This window comes from Canis aureus, chromosome 14 (genome assembly GCF_053574225.1).
Source record: "Canis aureus isolate CA01 chromosome 14, VMU_Caureus_v.1.0, whole genome shotgun sequence".
NCBI lineage: Eukaryota > Metazoa > Chordata > Mammalia > Carnivora > Canidae > Canis > Canis aureus.
This window is the reverse complement of record NC_135624.1, coordinates 44,607,359-44,633,057: the sequence shown is the minus strand read 5'-3', so window position 1 is coordinate 44,633,057 and position 25,699 is coordinate 44,607,359. Positions and strand designations below refer to the sequence as shown.

At 38.8% G+C, this 25,699-nt stretch overlaps 1 protein-coding gene across 1 annotated transcript; it reads right to left on the bottom strand.

The window, feature by feature from the left end:
* Positions 1-344: 344 nt before the first annotated feature.
* Positions 345-23,670, bottom strand: GUF1 (GTP binding elongation factor GUF1). The gene is made up of 17 exons (XM_077847886.1): positions 23,491-23,670; positions 22,619-22,730; positions 22,306-22,454; positions 21,759-21,839; positions 20,810-20,887; positions 19,766-19,849; positions 15,361-15,425; positions 14,665-14,868; positions 13,173-13,312; positions 11,890-12,013; positions 10,989-11,121; positions 10,023-10,166; positions 9,013-9,146; positions 5,743-5,844; positions 4,807-4,926; positions 2,957-2,993; positions 345-2,184 (listed from the first exon to the last, which is right to left on the bottom strand). The coding sequence occupies exons 1-17, from the start codon at positions 23,653-23,655 to the stop codon at positions 2,047-2,049; spliced, it is 2,010 nt and encodes a 669-aa protein (XP_077704012.1). The 5' UTR covers positions 23,656-23,670; the 3' UTR covers positions 345-2,046.
* Between the last annotated feature and the right edge of the window lie 2,029 nt (positions 23,671-25,699).

The following is a 25,699-nucleotide window of genomic DNA, read 5'->3' as shown; positions in this document are numbered from 1 at the left end:
TGAAAACTACATTTATCACTACAAGTAAAACTGCTTCCTACAAAGTCAGGATAAAGGAAAGAGAACTAAATCTGTCCCAATTCTACACACGCTAATAGAGCACAAAGCTTTAACAGCAGAAACGTGGTCCATACTTAGTGCCAGGTACCAACTTACAACCCTCTCCTGACAGTCACAGAACAGAACATCCTGTCTTAGACGTGATCTGTAAATGCTCTTCTGGTTTCAAATATACCACACAAAATACAAATATTGTTATGAAATCTATTTTAACTATTACAGCTAGGGGGGGATAGGGAAGGTACCCGAGATCAGAGGTAGGATGAAATCACGGGTTAACACAATTTTTTTCAAAGATTTTATTTATTTATTTGACACAGCACACGCACAAGCAGGGGGAGCGGCAGGGAGAGGGCGAAGCAGGCTCAGGGAGCCTGATGTGGAGCTCGATCCCGGGGTCCTGGGATCATGACCTGAGCTGAAGGCAGACACTTCACCACTTAACCACCACTCAGGAGCCCCTTCTGTACACAATTTTAAGTAAATCCCACTATCTTATAGTTACAATATTCACAATGTAATTACCTTTGTATAAAATGCATTGTAGGGAAGCCTGGGCGGCTCAGGGATTGAGCATCTGCTTTTGGCTCAGGGTGTGGTCCCAGGGACCTGGGATCGAGTCCCACATCCGGCTCCCTGTACAGAGCCTGCTTCTCCCTCTGCCTGTGTCTCTCACAAATATTTTTTTAAAAATGCATTGATAATCTTATCTCTAAAAGACATTTACTTAATTCATTCAAGGTAGAGGACAAAATTCAATGGCTAAATTACGTATCTTCTGGTAATACAACCTGCCATCTGGTTTGTTCACTAACCGGGTGAATGGAGTGAAGAGTACATACATGCTTTGAAACATGACAGCCATTTACGGGTTGTGTGATATCAAGTATCTTAATACTTAAAGCTCAGTCTCAATTACAACATCTGGAAATAATTATTAAACTGCCATTAATAACAGCTGCTGCTAATACCAGACACCTATCACTTTGCACCAAATGTACCTTAATTATCAAAATTAAGACAGCCCCTATCCTTAATTTAGATGTGAATATAATAAACTCTTTCAGACATTTATAAAAATTTAAACAAAAACTAGACAGCACATGTCCAGCTAGTATGGTATTTGACTTTAATAACTGACTCGTGAGGCACCTGGGGGGCTCAGTGGTTGAGCATCTGCCTTCAGCCCAGCGCGTGATCAGCCCGGGCGTGCCTCTCTGTGTCTCTCTGGAATAAAATCTTTAAAAAAAAATCACTGACTCCCTATAAATCTGATTTTATCCAGCTAACAACAAACTGATACTTAAGATGATTTTGAAAATACTTTATCTTAGGCTTGAACTAGATAGAATCTTAAGTATGCTGAGCCTCTTAGTGTAAGAAAAAAAATGTGTGAAAACAAAATAGTTAAAATTCACTCAGCACTTACTATTGTGTCATACTCTTCAGAGTATTTATTTTTTTAAAGATTTTATTTATCCATGAGAGACACAGAGAGAGACAAAGAGGGGGGGGAGGGGGGCAGAGACACAGGCAGAGGGAGAAACAAGCTCCACGCAGGGATCCTGACGTGGGACTCGATCCCGGGTCTCCAAGATCAGGCCCTGGGCTGAAGGTGGCGCTAAACCACTGAGCCACCTGGGCTGCCCTCTTCTGAGTATTTTAAACATACTACCTGATACAATCTTCACAGCAGCCTTGGGAGGTAAATTACAGTATAATCCTGATTTCACTAAGGAGTAAAGTAATAATTTACCTTGGGGAGTGATTGGAATAGAAATTTAAAAGCAGGCAATATGGTTTCAGAATCCAAGCTCATATCCTGCCACCTCTTCCTTTTCAAAGAGCTAATTGATTATTTAAACCTAAAAATACTGAAACCAACAAATTTTATACTTTTCATTCTGTTGTCAACATATAGATTACTAAGTAAAATGAAAAGATACACAAGTTTTAATTTATGAAAATTCATTTTTTTCCCCACAATTATTTATCAGATTGTGTTCTCAGGACTTTTATAAAAGCATCTTTTGGAACTTCAATGTTGCCAATTTTCCTCAGTTTTTTCTTTCCTTCTGCTTGTCTCTTCAAAAGTTTCATTTTTCGGGTAATATCACCACCATACTGAAAAATATTTTTAAAAATTGGAAGTCCAAATCACTCCACAGAAAATTAATCATGTAAGAGACATAATACGATTATAATGACCTTACAATTATTACCCACGAGGCAGACGTCTGCAAAGTCACCTTTCTAACCTCCTCCAGAGCAGATCATAATTTAACAGCTTCTCAAAGAATGATAAAGACTTTTATTTTTTGGGTGGAGAGGTAGATCACGAGGAAACCCCATGACATGTTATCATGTCAAAAAGAATTATCAATCTTCTTACTGATTCCAGTCTTAAGATTCTGGATTATGTAGCTATAGACTAATAAACTCACACAGCCCTAAGTGTGCCAGTCCCTACAATAAAGATTTAGAAAAAGCATCTACCATTTATTTCTCATAAGTGAGTTAAGAACTATGAGACCACAAATTCAACAAAGCAACGTAGGAGAGGTGGATTTCAAACTGCCATACTCTTCACACTTAAGACACAGTCATTGTCTTCAAAATGTCTCCTCATAAATTACATCAATGACACATGTTATCCTGGTCGTAACCATTATACTTCACTGGGTAGTACTTCATATAAGGACATTTTTATAAAGATGGAAAAACAAGAATTTATCAAAATGAGTATGTTATCAGCCAAGCTGAGATTTACCTATTCAAAAGAAAACTAGAGATGAAATGGTTATTTAAAAAAAAAAACATGAAAACCGATTTATTTATGCGCCCTTTGATTTTAAACTCTTGAAATAAATATATTATTACAAAGTAGAATACATACACATTTTGCCAAAACGTTTTTCCTATAGGCTTTCACACTGTAAAAAAAAAAAAAAAAAAAAAAAAAGGAGATTTACATAAAAATTACATAATTTCAACACTCTTTAAAAGAATTTTATTTTCAAAAACAATTTCCACTTTACTAAAGATTTAAATGATCATGCCATACTGAGTAAAACGGATATAAACAAATAATTAGGTAGCTCAAATGCTCTTGTATCTATTTTCATGTATTTGACATAAAAGAGAAAATGAATTCAACATGAATATCAACATAAATTTAAGAATAAAAAAAGGTCAAGGCTTGTGGGTAGTCTTGATTAGGCCAAATTCAATAGTATGATCTTAATTTTAAGAATTATACAAGGTCATGTCTGGCTCAGCCTAAAACTGTTCCTACCACTCACTACTACTTCCAAAAAGTTTAAACACGGTTATCATCACATTACCAGCTCTACCAAATATGCATTAAGACTGACTGGGAAATAATGTATTACTTTTGTAAAACCCTTTTCAGGGCAAATGAAATAATTCTAACAAATCCACCCAAGCAAATGCAAGCTAATCTATTTCTATGGGTGTTTCTAAGAAATTTGGAAGAAATTTGAAAAAAGTTCCTTTTATATGTATTCCATAAGAAAAGATAAAAATCTATTTTTTTTCTGTAAGGATTCTTCTACCTCCACACGCTGAGGTTAGAGTCATTTGCTACTTTCAACTGCACCTTCCAGGATGTTCCCTGGTGATCCGTTCTAGTCTGCCTAAGCTCTGGATATTCATGCAACTCAAAACCATTAACTAAAGCAAAATCGTGCTAAGAAATGAAAGTCACTGCAAACATAGGCATAAAATTTATTCCAAAACTATGTAAAAACGGTGGTTGTAATTTCACCATTACTGATACGTGTAGGTTTGGGTTTAAACTACACTAAATGGCAGTTTCCAGCAAAGGAACACTTCCGACTTCCCAGAAATCAAGGAAACATGATACAAGGTATTTCCTGCACTTAACTGTTACCGGTAGAGCAGCTTGTGTTCTGATTTATACATATCACATCTCTCATAAAAAAGACCAGGGTCCTACTTGAATCAGCCTATCTTCTATTTCTACTATATGTCACACAATCAATGTACAATGCAAAGCTCAACATATTAGCATTCCTCTGCCCGTCATCTTTCCGATTTCTAATTTGGCTACTTCTGAGAAGTGATATTAAGTGCTTTAAGTAAAAATCGTAATTTAGGGGCCCTTGGATGGCTCAGCTGATCAAAAGTTAGGCTCAGGTCATGACCCTGGGGTCCTGCTCAGCGGGGAGCCTTTTCCTCTGCCTGAAGCTCTTCCAGCTTGTGCTCCCTCTCTGATAAACAAATAAAATCTTTAAAAAAAATAACTAATTTAGTTTTGTCTTTTGGAAGAGTAGCTCCAAAAGTTTTTTCTAAAGCTTAAAAAGTTTCAGTTGCTATTAGCTATACTTACCTAGGAAATTCAGTGGTCATGCAATAAAATGAGTGGAAATAAAGCAATTCTTCAAACCCATGTCCATTATATCAATAATTCTAAAAAATACCACTCAGTGTAATTTAAGTAAATAACAATTATTAAAATAATTTATATTTTAATATAAAATATTTTATATTTTAATATATTATTAAAATAACCGTGCAGTTTAAGTAAATAACAATTATCACTTAAGTGGAATTAAAATCAGATTAGTGTTTCTACAAGTAGGAATAAGGCTTAAACCAATGTGAAGTTAAATTTTTTAATATCACACTTCATAATATAGTTCTACTCCTATCATTTCCAACCATTTATTCTAAAACAGAAAACAAAAATAAATTTCAACTCACGTTTCTCTTGCAATGATTTTACTTCCAATAGCAGCTTGAATTGCTATCTCAAACAGCTGCCTAGGAAGAGAATCCTTAAGACGTTCACATATGACTTTGCCAACAGAGTGTGCTTTGTCCCTGAGAGAGAAAATGTAACTATTTACACATATCCTAAATACAAATATTTACAGTATTTTTCTAGTACATACACATAATAGATGTAAAGGTGATTTCTTAAAGAGGTTCAAATGGGAACTCAACTGCCATAAATATCCCTTACTTTGAATCATGACTTTTCTGATTGTAAAAATATACCTATTACAGGAAATGTAGGAAAACCATTCTTGCTACCTTTCCCCTCACCATAGAAAGCCAATGTTAAACATTTTAGAATGTGTGTTAAACATATATATGTCCTTCCAGTTACTTTCCTGCATAAGTTTGTTATTTACAGTTTGAATCATAGCATATGTCTATTTTTTATTGAATAGGCATTTTAATGTCATTAATATTACTGTACAATATAATTTTAATACCTTAAGATTATTAAATAGGTGCTCCATTATTTATTTTTATCAATCTATTTGTTGAATATGTAGGATATTATATTTTTCATTATCAATTTATGAATATAAAATTTTTTTTTGTTTTCAATTTTAAATCTAACACAAAGTTTAAAACCATTTCTTCTACTTTGCCTTACCCTGATGTGGGAAACATTTCTTTCCATGACATTATTCTTTTTGGCTATTGTAATTCTATTCTTTCATATTTAACAGTTTGGAAAGAGAAGCATGGGAAAAGAATGGAAGGAAAAACTAGTACAAGGAAATTTAATTACTTTTAAGTGTTTAAACTGTAGCTCTCAAATAAAAATAAGCAAGCAATGATTAAATAGAAACATGTCAAAACTGGTTCCTTTCACATTCCATGATTAGTTTCTATTCAACTTACTTGTGTACAATAGTCACTAGCTCCTCTACAATATTTCCATTCAGTAGAATATCCATTTTTACAAGCTCTGCAGTCTGGTAGCCTGCATCTTCATAATCAAAACTAACAAGGAAAAACATCCAAGTGATAGATAAACATACTTCCCAAGAGACTATTATTTTTCTTGGCAAAGTAGATTTTTTCTACCCATTCCCATACCCCCCCACCCAAAGATATAACTTTCTATCAAAATATTAAATATACATTTCACATGAACAGATCTAGATGACCACAGTGAGGAAGTCCCTCAACGTTTTACATTTATGAAATGAAAGGCAAAAGCAAGAGGAAAATAAAATGGTAAGCAAGTCTAGGAAAATGGGACACTGAAGACAAATGTCACCTTCTTCCCAATGTTTCCTCCCAAGAGCTGGCGGGCTGTAGACAACAGCATATATTCATAGCTCATTCGCAGAGATTACGTGTGGGCTTCTGTTTAGCTTTCTATTACCAGTTAAATAAATACTATGCCCTGTTAAAGGGTCACTATAAATAAGACTTTCGGATTTCACCTACTACTCTTCAGTTTGAATCTTCACAGAGCTTTTTTGGGGATGAAATGAGTGAATACATGTAAAGCACTGAAACAGTACCTGATACAAAAAAAGTGTTCAGAACACAGCCTCGCAAGCAAATAGCACTTCATTAGCATCAGCTATTAAACAATATAGTCAAAGCTTAGAATGCTAATCAAAACAGGTTTAACTTACAAAACTGAAGTCTAGTGAGAAGGAAAACTTCATGCTTACATGTTTTTTCAATTATGGATTAGACATGTATGGCCTAAATTGTCTTAAATTTTAAAACAAACTGATGCCAGAGCACCTGGGTGGCTCCATGGTTGAGCAGCTGCCTTCAGCCCAGGTCGTGACCCCAGGGTCCTGGGATCGAGTCCCACATTGGAGCCTGTGTCTCCGTCTGACTCTGTCTCTGCCTCTCTGTTTCTCTCATGAATAAATAAAATATTTTTTTAAAAAAAGAACAACAACAAAAAAAAAACCCTGATGCCTAGAGCTGGAAATGTTTGGTTTCTAAGCTTTTATAGCAGGAAGGTCACAAGTTGATACTAATACTCTTTAAAGCCAGCCTACCTAAAGTTTTGCTAAAATCCTTTCTTTCTTCCAACAAACATTAGGATTTACTATATGAAAGATATCTTAAGTACTACACAGAACACGAAGATAAAATCTACACATAGGACCTAGATTTCACCTGTTGACAATGTTAAAATCTTGTGTGCTCCAAAATTTTAGAATTTCTTCACTCATTTTTTTCAAAAGAAACCATTATACAAATGTTGTCTGTGTTTCCAAGCTGGCTAAATGGAAACCTAAGCTCGTTCAAAAGTTATTCATTCCAGTGTACAACACATTGAGGAATGCAGGAAACACATTTAGGAGTCTGAAAGGCTACCTGGGGGTTTAAGGACAAACAGCTCCATCAAACTTCTGACCCAGCAGCACAAGAGTCTTGAAACTTGGTCTAAGAGAAAATGTTCCTTATCTCAGTCCAGGAGGGCTGACTATGGTCACAGACTATGATGCATTTTTATTAAGTTAGGAACTGACTACTTAACAGAAAGATCCATCCTGAACATAAGAATCACATTAATCCTGGAAGCTGGCATTCTTTTATTGTTACAGAGTTCAAACTTAAGCATGCTCTCTCATTTACTCTGAAGTACTCTTAAGTTTCTAAGCTAAAAGATTTTAGGACCACTTAATTCATAAAGTGGTATCTAAATGCGAATATGACTGACAGACTTGGTTACAAATGTTTGTAAACATTTAGCTTAGTCATTGTTCTTTCAACTACAACTGCTTTTTTTTAAAATTTTTTTTTAATTTTTATTTATTTATGATAGTCACAGAGAGAGAGAGAGAGAGAGAGGCAGAGACACAGGCAGAGGGAGAAGCAGGCTCCATGCACCGGGAGCCCGACGTGGGATTCGATCCCTTGTCTCCAGGATCGCGCCCTGGGCCAAAGGCAGGTGCCAAACCGCTGCACCACCCAGGGATCCCCTACAACTGCTTTTTAACAACAATTCATCTTCCTCTAAATCCCACTGCCACTTATTTGCTTACGTTATCGGAAAGAAGACATGGGAGGAAAAAAAAAAGGGGTGACAAAGTAGAAAAACTAATTCCTCAACACAAACACAAAGGATACTCCTTTGTAAACAGTTAGGATGACTCTTTCATTATAAAGCTCATTTTATAAAGCTGAATTTCCAGGTCACTGTAGCCCAGTCTCTGAACACCGGAATTTTTCTTTGAATATTAATATTAAATATGCCTGCACATGTGTGCAGATGCACGTGTATTTTATAGATGGGAATGGTCATTTTCCCATCTACTTCCCCAGCATATTTCATATTTTCTTTATATTCTAATATATGCTATCCATTAACATAAGATTTTAGGACACTGTGGGCAGCTAGAGTTATTTATCCCAACATAAAATACTCCCCAAATGCTATGTTTTGAGTTGTTACTTAGTATTACACCTTCCTCCACTTCTATCAGGCAGTTCCCCCCATGTACTCCTGGTTTTCATAATGTGGACCACTTATTCTGGAGAAGATCAAGGTATTAAAGTGCTCACAGATCCAGGGGCACACCTCACATTTTTTACAGACTAAATATGTACATCTGTTTTCCAAATATATTCTGGTGCTCCTAGGAATACAGAAGCACAAATACATTTCAAATGTGCCACTGAGACCACAGCAGCTTTCTGAAATCACATATAATTTTTAACAGGGGAGTATACTCTTTCATGAAGAAGACACTATAACTTTTTTATTAAAAGAAGGGTTAAGGGGCAGCCAGGTGGCTCAGCAGTTTAGCGCCACCTTCAGCCCAGGGCGTGATCCTGGAGACCCGGGATCGAGTCCCACGTCAGGCTCCCTGCATGGAGCCTGTTCTCCCTCTGCCTGTGTCTCTGCCTCTCTGTGTGTGTCTCTCATGAAGAAGTAAATAAATTCTTAAAAAAAAAAAAAAAAAAAAGAAGGGTAATGGTTTGATGAGTTGAAGAAGCTTGTTCTTCCAAAGCAAATTATGAACACTCTAACACTTACAAGGTTGTTCCAAGCCTTTCTATCCTTAGAGTTGTTTCTCCACTATTTTTAAGAGAACAGAGATTATTAAATGAGCTGAGAATTAGTATACTCATGTTGGTCAATATTTCAAAAGAATTGTCCAAGTATCTGAACTTCTTGTTAAATTTTACCTAGCATATCCAGAAGACAGGGATTTCAAGGAATCATAAAAATCCACCACAATTTCATTCAAAGGGAAGAGGTATTTAAGCATAACTCTATTTTGATCAATATACATCATATTCTTCTGAACTGCTCTTCGAGCCTAAAAAAGAAAAAAAAGTGTACTTAATGATGAACCTATTTAAATGATTTATAATGAACATAGAAAGCTGTCAATTACCAACTTAAAAATTCCCTTACAGATCCTAATAAAGAGTGGGCAAAATGAAGGAATATTTACTGGTCTACTAAGAACTTGCAGACAATACTTGTAATACAGAGAGAACTATTTCATACTTCAATTGTAACATATTTAATAACAAAGCTTTAAATCTTTTATCTTTAACAATTTTATCTTTTTTAAATTATATAGTATTTAATGATAAACCAAATACAATTACAGATAATGTCAAAGTTCTAATTTCTTGTTTTACAAATACTTAGGTCCGAAGATATTAAGTAAATGGCCAAAGTTTTCTAGTTTGTGATTACAGAATTAAAATGCAAATCCACTAATACTCACTTAACAGTTCTTTCCTATATGCATCGGAATATTTCAAATAGTTTTGAGGATGATTTGTGGATTAAGTCATTTATTACATCATGGCAAAACTAAGACAAAAGGGAGAATATCCACCCTTTATTACAGTTATCTTTAAAACTATCTTCAATTCCAAAAAAATCATTCTTTTAGCTAGTCAGTACAAATAAGCATCAAACTTTTCTTTGGGCTAACATGTCAACTCAGTAAATTAACACAGATGATAAAAATTCTGGTTCTATTTTTCTTATTAAACTCAAACTGATTTTAAAAGTATCTATTTCATATAATAAATATACACGCGTGTAGACGTAGATCTTTATGGAAACTTCTTACAAATTTAATGTGCTTTACAGAGAGAAAACTTTCAAAACCTCAGTGGGAAACCACTGTTGGAACTAAAATTTACTTTTATATTAAATTGTATTACACTTATACCTGGCAAAGCATCATTACTTTTCCAATATATTCATCTGGTGTGATGATGGTACCCAAAACAACCGGCTCCAAATATTCTGTAACTTTTGATTTATCAGGGAATTGTGCAGGATTGATGATCGTAATTTCCTTTTCTCTGTATTCCTAAAAATAAGAAAAATCATCAAAAGCTTAAAAAAAAAACTTAATTACCCTGTTTTAAAATTGGCTTTTAATTTATAGTAAATATTAGAATTTATAATAATTGCATCTGTTGAATAAAAACAAAAGAATTCCTAAAGGTTAGACTATTATCTTAACAAGCTTATATTTTAAAAACCATACAACTATAACCACTTAATAGCCATTTTATTAAATAACATCTGCTGGACATTTACTAAACACATCTCATGTACCACTCAGAAAAAAATATGTAAAAGGACATTTTAATCTGCCTTTTATAGGGCATTAGCATAGTTTCCTAAGTTAACTTTGATAGAAAATATTTAGATGTTAAAGTTAAAATTTGTTTAAACTGAATTCACTGCAATTCAGATGCAATACAATACTGTCTCTGTCATTAGCTTGAAATTTGAAATTTCCTATATCCAGGTAGCAATGACTGCTTCACTTTTCGTAAGATAAATTATTTACGACCAAAATTATATTCTTCATTTTTTGTACTGGGTTTAGAACAGCATTTTAATTACTAATTCTGTTTTTTTATTCTCAGTAACAGGTTAGTTTTGACAATATACAGGTTTCTATCAGGTTAAGAAAAATACTGCATTAATTAGTTCTCAAGTGGCTTCTCCATTATTAGTCATAAAGTAATTCAATTCAATGCTACTAATCAAGAAATATTTCATGTAATAACTAAGTTAATGGTGTATAAACGTTTCTCTTGCATTTTGCATACATACACACACACACACACACACACACACACTTTTTGGTTTTCCCTTGTATGTTGGTTGACAACAATACCTTTATCAATTTTGCTGATGAAAGAACAGCTTTATATGGAACAGTAGGGGTTGTCAAAATTACAGAAGCATTATATTCTTGCTCCAGTCGCTGGTTGAAAACTTCCATATGCAAAAGTCCAAGAAATCCCAACCTGGGGGGAGAAAACGTCAAACTCCAAAATGTGTATTTCATGGGCTCTGGTTTCTTTGATGAACGTAGTGTTACTTTGTGGGGAGGGGTGGGATTAAGTCATTCCAAATAAAAAAAGTCTGGGCACCTCGGTGGCGTAGTCGGTTAAGCGTTTGCCTCATTCAGCTCAGGTCATGATGGTGCCCCCCTGGGACCAAATGGGGCTCCTGGCTCAGCGAGGAGTCTATTTCTACCCCCTCCCTGACTGCTGCTCATGCTCTCTCGCTGTCTCTCTCAACTAAATAAAATCTTTTAAAAATCCAAATAAAAACAAAAAGTCATTCAAGCAATTCACGTCATAATTAAATGCTAGGCAGCCCGGGTGGCTCAGCGGTTTAGCACCACCTTCATCCCGGGGTGTGACCCCAGGGTCCCGGGATTGAGTCCCATGCTGGGCTCCCCACAGGGAGCCTGCTTCTCCCTCTGCCTGTGTCCCTGCCTCTCTCTCTGTCTCATGAATAAATAAAATCTTTAAAATAATAATAATTAAATGCTAGCAAAACTTCATTAAATAAGATTCAAAATTAAAAAAAAAAAAAAGAAAAACTTCTTTTGGAGTTCTACTTAAAACTGCTGTAAAGCTTTTCCATAGAACATGAATAGAGTATGAAACAGGCAGACGTTTGTTTTGGTGTGCTTTACACTAACCAAATATTCAGGAACAATGAACCACTTAAATTTCACTTTTCAATAAAAATTTGGTCCTACAGGGAGGGTAAAAGAATCTTACCTCCAGCCAGCACCTAAGGCAAGGCTACTATCGCGATGAACTGTCACACTGGAATCATTTATAGTCAGTTTTTCTACAGCACTCTTCAAGTTATTATATTCAGATTGGTCTATAGGATACATTCCTGAGAACACAATAATTTCTAATTATCACATGTGAAAATCTGCCTAAAAACCGAATATATAATGCTTCCAAGACCAAAATTAAACATTTAGCTTTTAAATTACTTCCCTATATTACAACGACCGCAATAATTGGTTTACTAAGAAAACCTGAAATATTAAGTTACACTGGCTTCAAAGTATATTGCAAGTTTTAAAGCCTTAATGAATTTACAACTGTATTCACACTCCAAGTGATGTTTTTATCCTTTTGCAAAAATATAAGAAAAATAAAAAAGAACCACGGAATTAGGCCTATTAGAAAAATGCATTATTTCAAGAAACAAAAGTTGAAGACATCCCACAACCACAAATGAAATTCCCTGAGATGAAAAGCGGAACTAGAAATGAAAACTACACTGAACCCTTCACTCTGTACGGCAGATAATCTATTAAAATCAAAGATATGTTTTGCTTTTCTCAATTCATTGACAAAAACCATCAAGTTAGTGATTCATCAGATCCTTTTTCATCTGATCCTCAAGTCCTCATCTCTCAAATCCTCCAAAATCCAAATGATTGGCTTTGCCTAATCAAAGACAAACTTCCTAATTCCCAGGGACAGATACAAGGGGAGAAAAGCAGGTGCTGGATACCAGCACGGAGTAACCTGATGACCTCCGATCAGGCCTTCCTTCCTCAAGTATGTATCACACCACACAGAAGCGAAAGGCTGTGAAGTCCTGCACCGGAGGAGACGCACCGTCCTCTGCCGCTTACACTGGTACTATACAATGTTAAAGGAAGTCCAACTAACAGGAAGGCAGCAATAAATGTCTCCTGAGAATTAGTCATGAATGCATGCTAATTCAAGAAATATTCCAAATGCAATGGCCTACACCCCCAGGGAAACAAAAAGGAAATCCATGTCACTATGTTCTTTTACATATCAGAGAGCCCATATTTTCCAAGAAGTCCTAAAAGAAAAAAAAAGTGTAGGAAATGATCTCCCACATAAAGCTTCAATATACATATGAAATTGACACATAAATAGCACTCAAAAAATGAAAACAAAAAGAGTATTCTGGAATTAGCTGTTATTGAAAACGATTATTTCTGGTAATTATTATTTCAATTTACAGAATAAATTGTCCCTCATCCTTGAATTTGTGAGCTCCTCACCTGCAAATACCATTGGTTTCGCGGATTTAAACCCAGGCAAGGGCTCCACTGGTTGTTTATGTAAATATAATGTATCTCCTATTTGTGCTTCAGTGACATCTTTCATCCCAGCAATCAGATAGCCCACCTGTCCTGCATATCTAAATAAAATTATTATATGGAAATATTTACTGCTTTAATGTTTCAAGTGCATACTCACAATTAGCTCTACCTTTCCTGGAAATTATAACATTTTCCAAATAAAACCTCATCTAATTCAGAGTAAGTGCTTCCTATCAATTCTTAACGCTAAACGGTCAGTAAAAGATCATGACCATGCCTTACAATCCATTATCAAAGACCTCTCCCACACAAGCCTATGGCCTTCTTCAGGACTCTGCCTGCCTTTGCAAATTAAATAACAGCTTCTAAAATATAATAGAAACATAGTGAAACTAAGTGCAGAAACATAAGATATTTCTTGTACTGTAAAACACTATTTTATTAATGAATTGTGTCATTGATGCACTTAAAAAAAAAAAAAAGATTTTTAACCAAGCAGAGAAGTGTGAACTCTAAATGAATCTGAAACCAATTTAATTATCCTTAGGAAAAGAGCACATCTGAAAATTTCAGAGTTTTAGCTTAGTTTTTGTTGTTGGTTCTAAAGCAAATTTCCTACATAGTAACAAACAACATTTAGGATATCAGAATCTTAAGTGAAGATACGATAACTGTCAATACATGATCTACATGATGGAACACAGATAAGAAATATTTGAGTAAAATTAAAATAGACTTAATGCCTCAAATAAAAAATGCAATGAGCAAAATAGTGCTAGTTTTAGACATTAAACTATCAAGTGTGACCTACACAGTCGCCTGATTCACTGCCTTGGTTTTCACCTATGAGGAAACAAAGACCTTAGGTTGCCCCACGTACGTGCCAGGTGATTAATCTCCTCAGTACCTGGTGTAATGCTGGAGTAGGCACTCAAATATTCGTTAACAAATTCAGAATTCAGTTTTTCCAACGCACACTACCTTCCTAACCATGGATTCTAGTTAGTCAAAGTCTTACCATACTAAAGGAAAAATTACCGAATTTTTCTTCACTTTTACATCGAATGATCTACTTATAATGTACTTATAAATACATATAAATATACTTATAAAAAATCAAATACCAAACTGATGCCCAGTATAGTACGGATATGGGTGAAGAGAACTCTCTCTTTCATGGTCTCTTCAAATACATCAATATAGGGCCCAGTGTGCACCAGATCATTAAATTTGTTATGACTAGTCAAAAGGAATAAAAATATATCAAATTTATACCGTCCTTCACATGAGATTCCTTTTGCAAGAGCATTTAATATTTAGTCTCATTAAAGAATCCATTTGGGTTTTTTCTGAGTCACCCAACTGGGATCACCCTAAGCACAGCAAGCTGAGAAAGGCAGAGGTAGAAACACACACAAAGGTATTTTAATTACTACTGCAGATTACTTACAGTTTATGTGTTGGCTGCTCATTAGGATTCAGAACTCCTACTTCATTAACTTCATATGTCTTTTTAGTATGTGCAGATACAATTTTATCTCCTTTGGAAACCATTCCATCAAATAATGCTACATTGGCTATCACACCCCTATACTGGTCAAAGGTAGAATCAAATACCAAGGCTTTCAGAGAATTTTTGCGATGCACTTTGGGACTATTTAAAAATAAGTGAGAAGAAAATATATACATGATAAATTAAAATCTTAATAAAATGCTTATTTTTAAATTCAAATGTTATGCTTAATTTATTCTAGTACCTGAAAAAGGCTGATAACTGACAGCCAAAATAAAAAGATCTTCCTATGAAGTATAATGCCTATTTTTATATTAGTTTTAATTCAATCTTGAGTGTTAAATAAATGACTTTTAAGATCTACGAAACTGATGAAATACATTGATTCAGTATTAAAACACAGTAATTGCTAATGTATTCAAGTCTCCATATTCAAGGATTATTAGGAAGAGATCCATCCTTACCACCCTTGTTTGCTTTCTTTTTCTGTACTGTACTTGATTTCTATTTATTACTAAAAGTAAAAAAAGACTGTATTTTCACTCACAAGAATGATCTAATCTAAAATTACAGATCAGACTGATGGCCTTTGTCTGCTAAAGACAAACAGTAGAAAAACAGCAAAGTACTCACGGGGGTATTCTTTCAATGACTGCCTGAAGAACTCTTTCAACATTTGTTCCAAGTTTCGCAGAAATCTAAAAAAGAATACACAAAAAAAATAAGCATTTAAAGACTATTTTTCTATTCAGATGACTGAGCTTTATAATTAGAAAAAAAGAAAGAATTCTAACAGTCATTAATTTGAAGAAAGCAGTAAAAAGAAGCACAAACCATATAATAACACTGACAAAACTCTTCCATTACAGTAGAGGAGTCTATGGTTCTTGGATTAAATTACAAAAGTATTCTGATTACCGTATGAAAAGTGGTCTAAGAGTTAAAAAAAAATCTGAGTAACAGTTACAACTCTGTATGCAATGTATGACTTTATATTTTTCCTAAACCTCAAGATTATTGCATATAAAGAGAATAAACAATATACATGCATGGCACACATATAGTTATAAGGCATATTACTACTTTCGTTCTCCAGAGAGCGAGCGAGCGTGAGCGAGCCTGAAGACTCAAAAAAAAAAAAAAAAAAGGACACAACTCACCTTTGTTGTTATTAGTAACTGGATTGCCTCTGAAATCCTCATTTCAAAGCCCATTCCCTAAAAACTACCTCTTAACCTTTAAGCTGTCTCTAGATCAGTTTCCCAAGTCAGCACTAATGACGGTTTGGGATGATAATTGTTTTAGGGACTGTTCCATGCATTTTAGGATGTTTAACAGAATCTACGGAATGTCATCAACCCACAAGACGACAGTAGCACCCATTCCCCAGAATGACAACGAAAATGTCGGGATCCCTGGGTGGCGCAGCGGTTTAGTGCCTGCCTTTGGCCCAGGGTGCGATCCTGGAGACCCGGGATCAAATCCCACGTCAGGCTCCCGGTGCATGGAGCCTGCTTCTCCCTCTGCCTATGTCTCTGCCTCTCTCTCTCTCTGTGTGTGTGACTATCATAAATAAATTAAAAAAAAGAAAAAAAAAAGAAAGAAAAAAAAAGAAAAAGAAAATGTCTCCAGACGGTGCCAAATGGTTCCTAGGGGGCAAAACTACCCTCTAAGGAGAACCGCTGCTCTAGGCTCTAGTACCTTCTTTGCAAGGATCCTTTTAAGTTCCCGTGTCTACACCATTGAATAGACTACCTTTTCTCATTATCCATTAGCTCCCTGCCCCCTCCTTTCCCAGCTGAGACTCCAAGGTCCACTATTTATAATCACTCTGTTCAACCACTATCTATTCTCTCCCTATCTTAAGGTTGGTAAAACTCAACCGTGACTGCTTCCAACTATGTTTTGTCTTTTTCTTAAGGTTTTATTAATTTGAGAAGGGGGGGGAGCGAGCGAGCGAGCACACGTGAGAACAGAGGGAGAGGGAGAAGCAGACTCCCTGTGGAGCATGGAGCCCAAAGCGGGGCTCAATCCCAGGACCCCGAGATCATGACCTTAGCTGAAGGCAACACCTAACTGAGCTACCCAGGCACCCCAACAATGTGTCTTTTTAGGCCTACAATATAATCAGAGGGTTCAACATTACTGAGAAAAATCAAGTAACTGGTCTGGTTGGTTTCTTGTGAATTTATGACCACGCATCTCAACATGCAGTTAAACTTCCAACTTCCCAGGACGCGTCCTATAGTAAATTCACATTATCATTCAGTAGGGCATTTCACAACACCTTCCTTTCAATCACACATTTCCCCCTTTGGCCAATTCACTCTTGGTTGATGACTCCACCTATTATTTCATTTAAGAAAACAGAAAATATCACAAACTCCCTTACCCAAAAGATATAAATACACTTGTATTTATATTCACAACCTCTTTGCTGTCTCCCATTACATTTGAAAATTATTCCTTCTCTGAATACTCAATCCGTCCACTTCCTATTCTAAATCCTACTGTGATCCTTCTCAAGTTCTTACTCATAAATACCCTCAAACTGATAAGAACATAGTTTGGCTTCTGGACCTTATCTCTACACTCGTCCTTAGGAAATGATATTCATCTGTAAGACCTCAATACCACATATATGGCTAATAACTCCTAAATATCTATCTCTGACCCCACTCTCTACATGAATGTCTGAATTGTAGATTTACGCAGTATCTCTACTTGGACGTCTAATAGATATTTCAAACCCATTACATCCGAAGCAAAGCTTTTGTCTTCTCCTGTATCTTCTCCTCATATCGGTATCAACTACTACTATCAACTACTTGCTTTAAATCCAAAGCTACCTCATTCTTTTATCACTTCCTTACACGTAGCCTACGAGCAAATCTATCCTATCTACGAATATACATCAAATTTGCCCACTTCTGCAACATCACCATCACATACTTAGCCACCTCCCCAGCCCCTGAGCTATTACTGCAAGCTGGCTTCCCCTAGCTCTTCTTATTCTTTCCTAATGAATTCTCTATAAAGCACCTGAACGATCAATTTATTTTCCTCACTTGCTTTAAAATCCTTTATCTTAGAATAGTTTACAAACCTCAGCACAGCAAGTCTCAGCATGACTTGATTCCTGCCTACCTCTACAAAGCCATCTTACCTAACTTGCCTCCTTTCTGTTCCTTAAACGTGCCAAACCTTGCCAAACATGCAAGCCTTTACACTTGCTCTTTCCTCCTCCTGGAATGCGTTTCCCCCAACTCTTCATTTCTTCAGTCTCAGTTCATCAGAGATGCCCTACCTAACATACTCTGCATCTGAGAAAAAAGGATTTTTTTCTATGATACTCCACCTACAATTTCTTTTCTTTTTTTTTAATTTATTTATTCATGATAGACATAGAGAGAGAGAGAGAGAGAGAGAGGGGCAGAGACACAGGCAGAGGGAGAAGCAGGCTCCATGCAGGGAGCCCGACGTGGGACTCAATCCCGGGACTCCAGGATCACGCCCTGGGCCGAAGGCAGGCGCTAAACCGCTGAGCCACCCAGGGATCCCCTAAAACACAATTTCTTGAATGAATTTTCTTAACACCTCTCTTACTCAATAATTACTACACTTACTTCTTTCTTTACTTATGTAATGACTGCCTCCCTGAGGAGAATATAAACACAATGATTCAGGGGCTTCATCTATCCTGTTGATGCTGTGTGCCTAGCTGGCACATACCAGATTAGTATCTGAATGAATTTTATAAAGATACATTAAAATCAGAATGTTAATTATACTTTAATATGACCCAAGTTATGAAACCATAATTCCAGGACTGCCTTATGAGGTTTCTCTTTATAATAAGAACCACTGAATTCTGTATGTATCTATCCCCAAGAAAAAAATACTGCTTTTTCGGTTACTACCATGTTGTATATAATCATCCATCGTGTTAAGGTTAAACAAACAAAAATCACTCCGTCACCTCAAACTTGCTCCTTCAAAAATCAAACGAGATGGAAAGTGGAAGGTGAACATTGTATTGTTGCACTGACATACTTTCTATACAAACATACAGCTACACAAGGCTCAGGCTATTCAACACCTACATCATCATTGAAAGGTACATAAAATCCCAATTTAAAATAGTACCAACTTTGATATAAATAAAAATTTATTGTTTCTTAAGATTATTACTATAACAAGGTCTTTTGCAAAAAAAAAAAAAAGCTTTGTCAATTCAAAAACAAATACATACAAATGCCTTTAAATTATTTTGAACCTGCTATTTAAAGAACAGTATTTCCAGGGGCACCCAAGTGACTTAGTTAGGCATCCAGCTCAGGTCATGATTTCAGGGTCCTGGGATGGAGTCCTGAGTGAGGCTCCTCGCTCAGCAAGGAGTAGGATTCTCTTCCCCTCCTCTCAGCCTCTCCCCTGCTCATGCGCACACTGTGTGTAAAATAAATCTTTGACTGAATGAATGAATGAATGAATGGAGTAATTCCATGGAGGCAAAATAGTAACAAGCAATACTGTCATCAGCTGTAGAAGACCTGTTTCTTTGTCCTGACACATTAGCTAACTAGATCTGTAATCTTAGGCGATAAAATTTGTGAGCCTTAGTTCTTTTAAGTGGATCACAAGAATAATTCCTGTCTATCCTAACAAAGATTTCTGATGAAGATCAAATGAAATATTAGTAAAATATTACAAATATTAGTAAATATTTGTAAAATTATGAAAACTTTATATACCAATGGGCCATCAAATACTATAAAATTTCACTGAGGCCAATCCCCGAGATTTTTTTTTTTAGGATTTTATTTATTTATTCATGAGAGACACAGAGAGAGAGAGGTAGACACAGGCAGAGGAAGAATCATGCTCCATGCAGGAGCCTGATGTGGGGCCCGATCCCAGGATTCCGGGATCACACCCTGATCCAAAGGCAGATGCTCAACCGCTGACCCACCCAGACATCCCAATCCCTGAGATTTTTTAAAAGTGTAAATATGTCTTCAAAAAAAAGAGGATATTTTACCTTAATACATTCATTTCTTGGAATATCAAACACTTTTTCAATTTGCTTTTCCACTCTTTCAGGATCAGCATTCTTCAGATCTATCTTAAAAAAAAAAATTCATTATGTGTTAATACAGTAAAAAAAGATGTATTACATATTAATAGTATTCAGAGATAGTTAAGAGCATACCTACGATAACTGATACCTCTATCTTTCTTTTCAAAAGTGTTAAGATAATCCAGACATAGGCAATATAATTTTAAGAAATACATCCACTGAAAAACAGAGGGAAGACAACAGAGCATGCAATAACTTTACGCAGCTGGCAACTCAAGGTAGTAAAAGAGTTCAATAACAATTTATCAACCAAGATCATATAAACTGATTTTATAAATTAGATATAACTTATGATAGCGAACTGTCCTACCTATAAGCAACTTTGCATCTTTTAATCTTAACTCTAATAATGTAAACAAAATTCAACTGAATGCAATTCAGATTTTTTTTTAAGTAGGCTCCACACCCAACAGATCCCAACTCAGAACTTGAACTCACAACCCCGAGTCCAAGACCTGAGCTGAGATCGAGCTGGACGCTTTACCAACTGAGCCACCTAGCATCCTGCAAAGTAGATTTTTAAATTAAGACTGTTAATTTTAAAATATAAAAGTTAAGGTTTATCAACAGTGCTCAGCTTAGGACTTCACTGTTATGTTCCATGTGTTATACTATTTCCCCCCAATTAAGGGCTTTTTCTTTTCCTATATGTGTTTTAGCGTAATAAACGTACTTTGGCTGCCCTGCATGTTGTTCCTTTCCTCCACAAATAGCCCTCAATTATTCCATGTCAATCCAGGGAGATGATCTTCTCAACTACATGTAAGGATTAGGAGATTGAGTTGCAATTCTATTACGTGCAATTCAAAGAAATAAATCTTACCAATATATTTAATATGCAGTTGAAGATTCCTCACATAAAAAATAGTATACTTAATAGTCAAACACTAAATTCACTTTTAGAAAGTAAAATACTAAAGGGTATTATTGTCTCATTAGAATTACCTTGTTTATAACTGGAATTACCGACAGCTGTGCTTCAAAGGCAAGAAAGAAGTTTGCTACAGTTTGGGCTTGAATACCCTAGAAAAATCAAGACAAAGGTACCGATATGAGCATTCTACCATCTATCACAAAAGCTAGGATTTAAAACCATTCCACACATCTTCACCAAAAGCAGAGTTATAAAAAAAGTATGGTATCTCACTCCCAGAAATCCGGATTGTTCCTTGTGAAAATTCCTTTCATATCAGGAAATGTTACTGGAGACAAAAGACGTGAAACATGAGCCCTCAAGGTCATGAAAGCCTACTGAAGGACACAGTCATGTGATACGGTTCTTAGAGCCCCGTATCCAATGTACCTAAGGCAGACACTGACTGTTCCTCAGTTCCCTGAGGAGCAAGGAAGGTTTAATACAACAAATACCCTGGGTTTTGAATGAAAACTTTGTGAGAAAATGAAACATATCAAAGACTTACTTTAATAGTACATCATAGCTCCTGAATATGTTTTTATGGTTATCTTCACACCACAAAATAACTTGGTAATGTTACTGACATATTTCCTTAACGGTAATATTTCCCAAATCACCTTAAAATCACCCAAAATGACCTGCGATATATTCATTTTCAAGTTCTGCTAAAAATTAATATTAAAACCCCAAATTAAGAACTCCAAAAATTGAGGTTTTGGTGGGATGAATGTAGTATATACTCCAACAATCCTTCATTCTTCTAGAAGATTAAAGTCTTTAAAATATGAACGAGTCAACCTCAGACTGCTTCAGTGCAATAAAATTGAAATCAACAGGACCAAAGCATATGATTTGGTCTAATACAATAAATCTTATTATTTTCAAACATAAAAATTCTATTTCCAAAATATATTTTTAGGAAAACTTCTTGAAACAACCAAATAGCATGTCACACCACATAAAATTGCAAGTACCTACCTCATTTGCATCCACCACAAGTAAAACGCCCTGGCAAGCAGACAGTGACCTGGATACCTCGTAACTAAAATCAACATGGCCCTGAAGAACAGAAAATATCCATACTTCTCAAGTGAGCTGAATTTTTTTTTTAAGATTTTTCTTAGATTTATTCAATCATGAGAGACACAGACAGAGAGGCAGAGAGAGACACAGGCAGAGGGAGAAGCAGGCTTCCTGCAGGGAGCCTGGCGCGGGACTTGATCCCGGGTCTCCAGGATCCTGCCCTGGGCGGAAGGAAGACGCTAAACTGCTGAGCCACCAGGGCTGCCCATGAGCTGTAATTTTTTAGGGAGAGGAATTACGGTCAATCTACTGAATCCCCTTGATAAAAAATTAATACCTTTTTTTTTTTAGACAATACTTGTGAAACAACTGACTCAAACGTAAAAACACTGAGAAAACCAAAAGCAAAATGTTTAATGCTCAGTTCAAAAACTGAACAGGGATTTGTTTGCAGAATCAATCCAAGGCTGACTCAACAATAGAGACAAAATATTACATGTACCGGTGTATCGATGAGATTTAGAAGGTACTGCTTTCCTTCACAATTATAGAAAAGAGACGCTGTCTGTGCTTTAACAGTGATTCCTCTTTCTCGTTCCACTTGCAACTTATCAAGAACCTGTTTATTATTTTTTGTTTTATCAATTGCGCCTACAAGGAGAAAAACACTTACTGAGATTTCTATGGGCTTAAAAAAAAAAAAAAAGACACAACAGTGCATATAAAATCAAAACCAAAATTTTAAAAGGCACAGTAAAGATGATGATTAAGCACTCGTGGCTGTCAATTAACTATAGAACATAAAATGAAAATACCTGTTAGTTCCAGGAGCCGGTCAGCCAAAGTACTTTTGCCATGATCCACATGCGCAATGATGCTGAAATTTCTGGTATTTTCAACAGAGAATCTAGACATGTCGATTTTTTCCTAGAAAAGGAAGAAAAATAAAACATTTATGAGCATACATTTTGCGGGATATGAAACAAGTATACCAATTCCAAGAACATTCCTATAGTCTTCTTGGAATAATTTTATTTATAGGGCAGCCCGGGGGACTCCGCGGTTGAGCATCAGCCTTGGGCCCAGGACGTGACCCCGGGTCCTGGGATAGAGTCCTGCGTCGGGCTCCCTGCAAGGAGCCTGCTTCTCCCTCTGCCTGGGTATCTGCTTCTCTCTCTCTTTCAGGAATAAATAAAATCTTAAAAAAAAAAAAAAAAAAGTAACTCCAGATTTTTAGTTGTAGGCATCCTCTTTAGGGTTTTACGAGGACCCACGCCCACGACTACTCCTGGGCCCAGCGTCACGAACTGCTCACCTCCCTCGCCGGCGCCAGGCCTCGAGATGCCCCGGAACAGCGCGAAGCACACCCGGGCCCAGCCCGCGCTGCCCACGCCCTGGACGCCGTCGGCCGCCTGCAGACGCGGTGCACGGAAGCCACAGGACAGGGGAATCCCGGCAGGCTTCTAGGAGGCGGCGAAGCCTGCCAGGCCCCGCCCCCGAGCGCAGCCCAGCCCCCGGCCCGCCCCCAGCCCCCGCCCCGCACACAGGCCCCGCCCCCGCCCAGCGCAAGCCCCGCCCTGCCCCGCCCCGAGGCAGACCCCGCCCCCCGCCGAGAGACAACCCCCCTCCCGTCGCGCCTGCGCAATGAACGCCGCCCCGCTCCGAGGCGCGGTCGCGCGGGGCTCACCTTGCGGTCGGCCGGGCCGTCGGGGCTGCGCGGAGTCCCGGCCGCGGCAGCAGCCGCCCGGGTGGGCGCGGGGCCGGACTCCGGCGGCCCCCGCCGTGCGGTCGCCGCCTCCCACAGCCTGAGCGCGCGCCCGTGCCACCGGCCGCGCCCCGCGGGCGTCCACATGCTGCGCGCTCCCGGGCCTCAGGGGCGGGTCTCCACGCGGCTCGCCGCCATCGCGCGCCCGTTCGCCCCGGTTGAGGTCCGGCGGGTCCCGGCGCGTCACGCGGACGCCGCGCGGCTCCCGGCGTCGGCACGTCGCACGCGTGGTGACGTCAGCGCGCCCGCCCGCGAGGCCGCTCGAAAGGCGGGGCGGAGCGCTCGGCCCGGCCGCGGCGCGGGGAGTCGGCTTCGCCCGGGGCGGAGAGGGCAGCGCGGCTCCGAGGCCCGAGGCCGGGTCCTGCGTCCGGGAGGGCCCGAGCAGGGGTGCGCCCCGCGGAAGGCGGCCGAGCCTGCCCGCCAGCTCCCGCCCGGCTCCCGGCCCCTCGGCCTCGGCGTCCGGGACGCTGGCCTCCGCCGGGATGGAGAGTGCGAGGCCCCGGGGTCGAGCCCCGCGTCGGGCCCCCTGCAGGGAGCGTGGAGCCTGCTCCTCCCTCTGCCTCGGTCTCTCCTCTCGCTCTGAATAAAAAAAAAAAGTGCTGAGGCCGGCGTAGCGCGTCAGTGCCCGTCCCCCCCGACGTCCCCACGCTGTCCCCCCACGTGTCCCACGCCGGTGGCTGACAGTCCCCTCGACAGCCCCCATGACGTCCCCGCGCCGTCCCCATGACGTCCCCACGCCGGTGGCTGACAGTCCCCTCAACATCCCCATGACGTCCCCACGTCGTCCCTCTCGACATCCCCATGACTTTCTCACGCTGTCCCCCTCGACGTCCCCATGACGTCCCCACGCTGTCCCCATGACGTCCCCACACCGTCCCTCTCGACATCCCCATGACGTCCCCACGACGTCCCCCGCGGTCCTCCGCCGTCCCCCTTGCTCTTCTCTGGACCGCGGAAAGGTGGGTGCAGACCGACGGGGCAGCAGCCGAGCAGAGCCCAGGGTCGCGCCTGGTCCCGGCCGCCGTCGGGCTGCGGTCACCGCGGTCCCGGCCCCGCCGATGCCTGCCGTCGCCTCTGCCCCGGGCCCGCGTCACAGCGGCCTGAAGGGACAACGTCATCCACGGGCTCCAGCAGTGACGGGCAGACCGCAGCGGTCAGTGTCCTCCCCGGTTCACACACGCTCCCGCCACACACTCGGGGGTTCTTTACCCGAAATTACCTTTTATGCGTAATTTATTCTTTTTTTTAAAAAAAAGCTCTTATTTATTCATGAGAGAGGCAGAGACCCAGGCAGAGGGAGGAGCAGGCTGCATGCGGGGAGCCCAACGCAGGACTCGATCCCGGGACCCCGGGGTCATGACCTGGGCTGAAGGCAGGTGCATTTATTTTTTTTAATTAAATTATTAAATTTAATTTAATTTAATTTTACTTTATTTTTTATTTTATTTTTTATTTTATTTTTTATTTTTATTTCTTCTTATCTTTTATTGGAGTTCTATTTGGCAACACACAGCATAACACCAACGTGATTTAAGAGAAAGATTTGCATCATCACCGTAAGTCGAAAAAGCATCACGAGCTGTCATACGTTAAAAGTTAGTGGAATCAATAGATTTTTTAAAAAATGGGATTCAATGCTAAGATTTCACCTGTGAAAGGCTCTGAATCCGTCTTGATGAAAAGCGTGGAGCAGCGGGGCCCCTGAGCAGCTGGGACAGCTGCGCATCTGCCTTGGGCGCAGGCTGGGAGGTGGCCCTGCCATCAGGGTCAGGCTCCCGTCCCCTCCTGCCTGTCCCCCCGTTCATGCTCACACCATGGGCACTCTCCCTCCCTCTCTCTCTCTCTCTCAAAAAAACAAAACAAAAAACATAGATTAACAGGCATCAGACAAAAATTTAAAAACATTGCACCAAAGATTTTTGGCCTTGACCTCATTAGCAGCTTTGAAATAAAATGGAGAGCAGAAATTTCCCTGCAGGACTGAGTGCCCTTGATGCCATGCTTCTCTCCCCTGAAACCACCTCCTTATTTCCATCATTCCCACGCTTCGGTCACCCTGCAGGGTCTTACCTGGCCGACGTTGCATTCACAAACCCACGGATGAGACATGCACTCAGTAGAAAAACATACG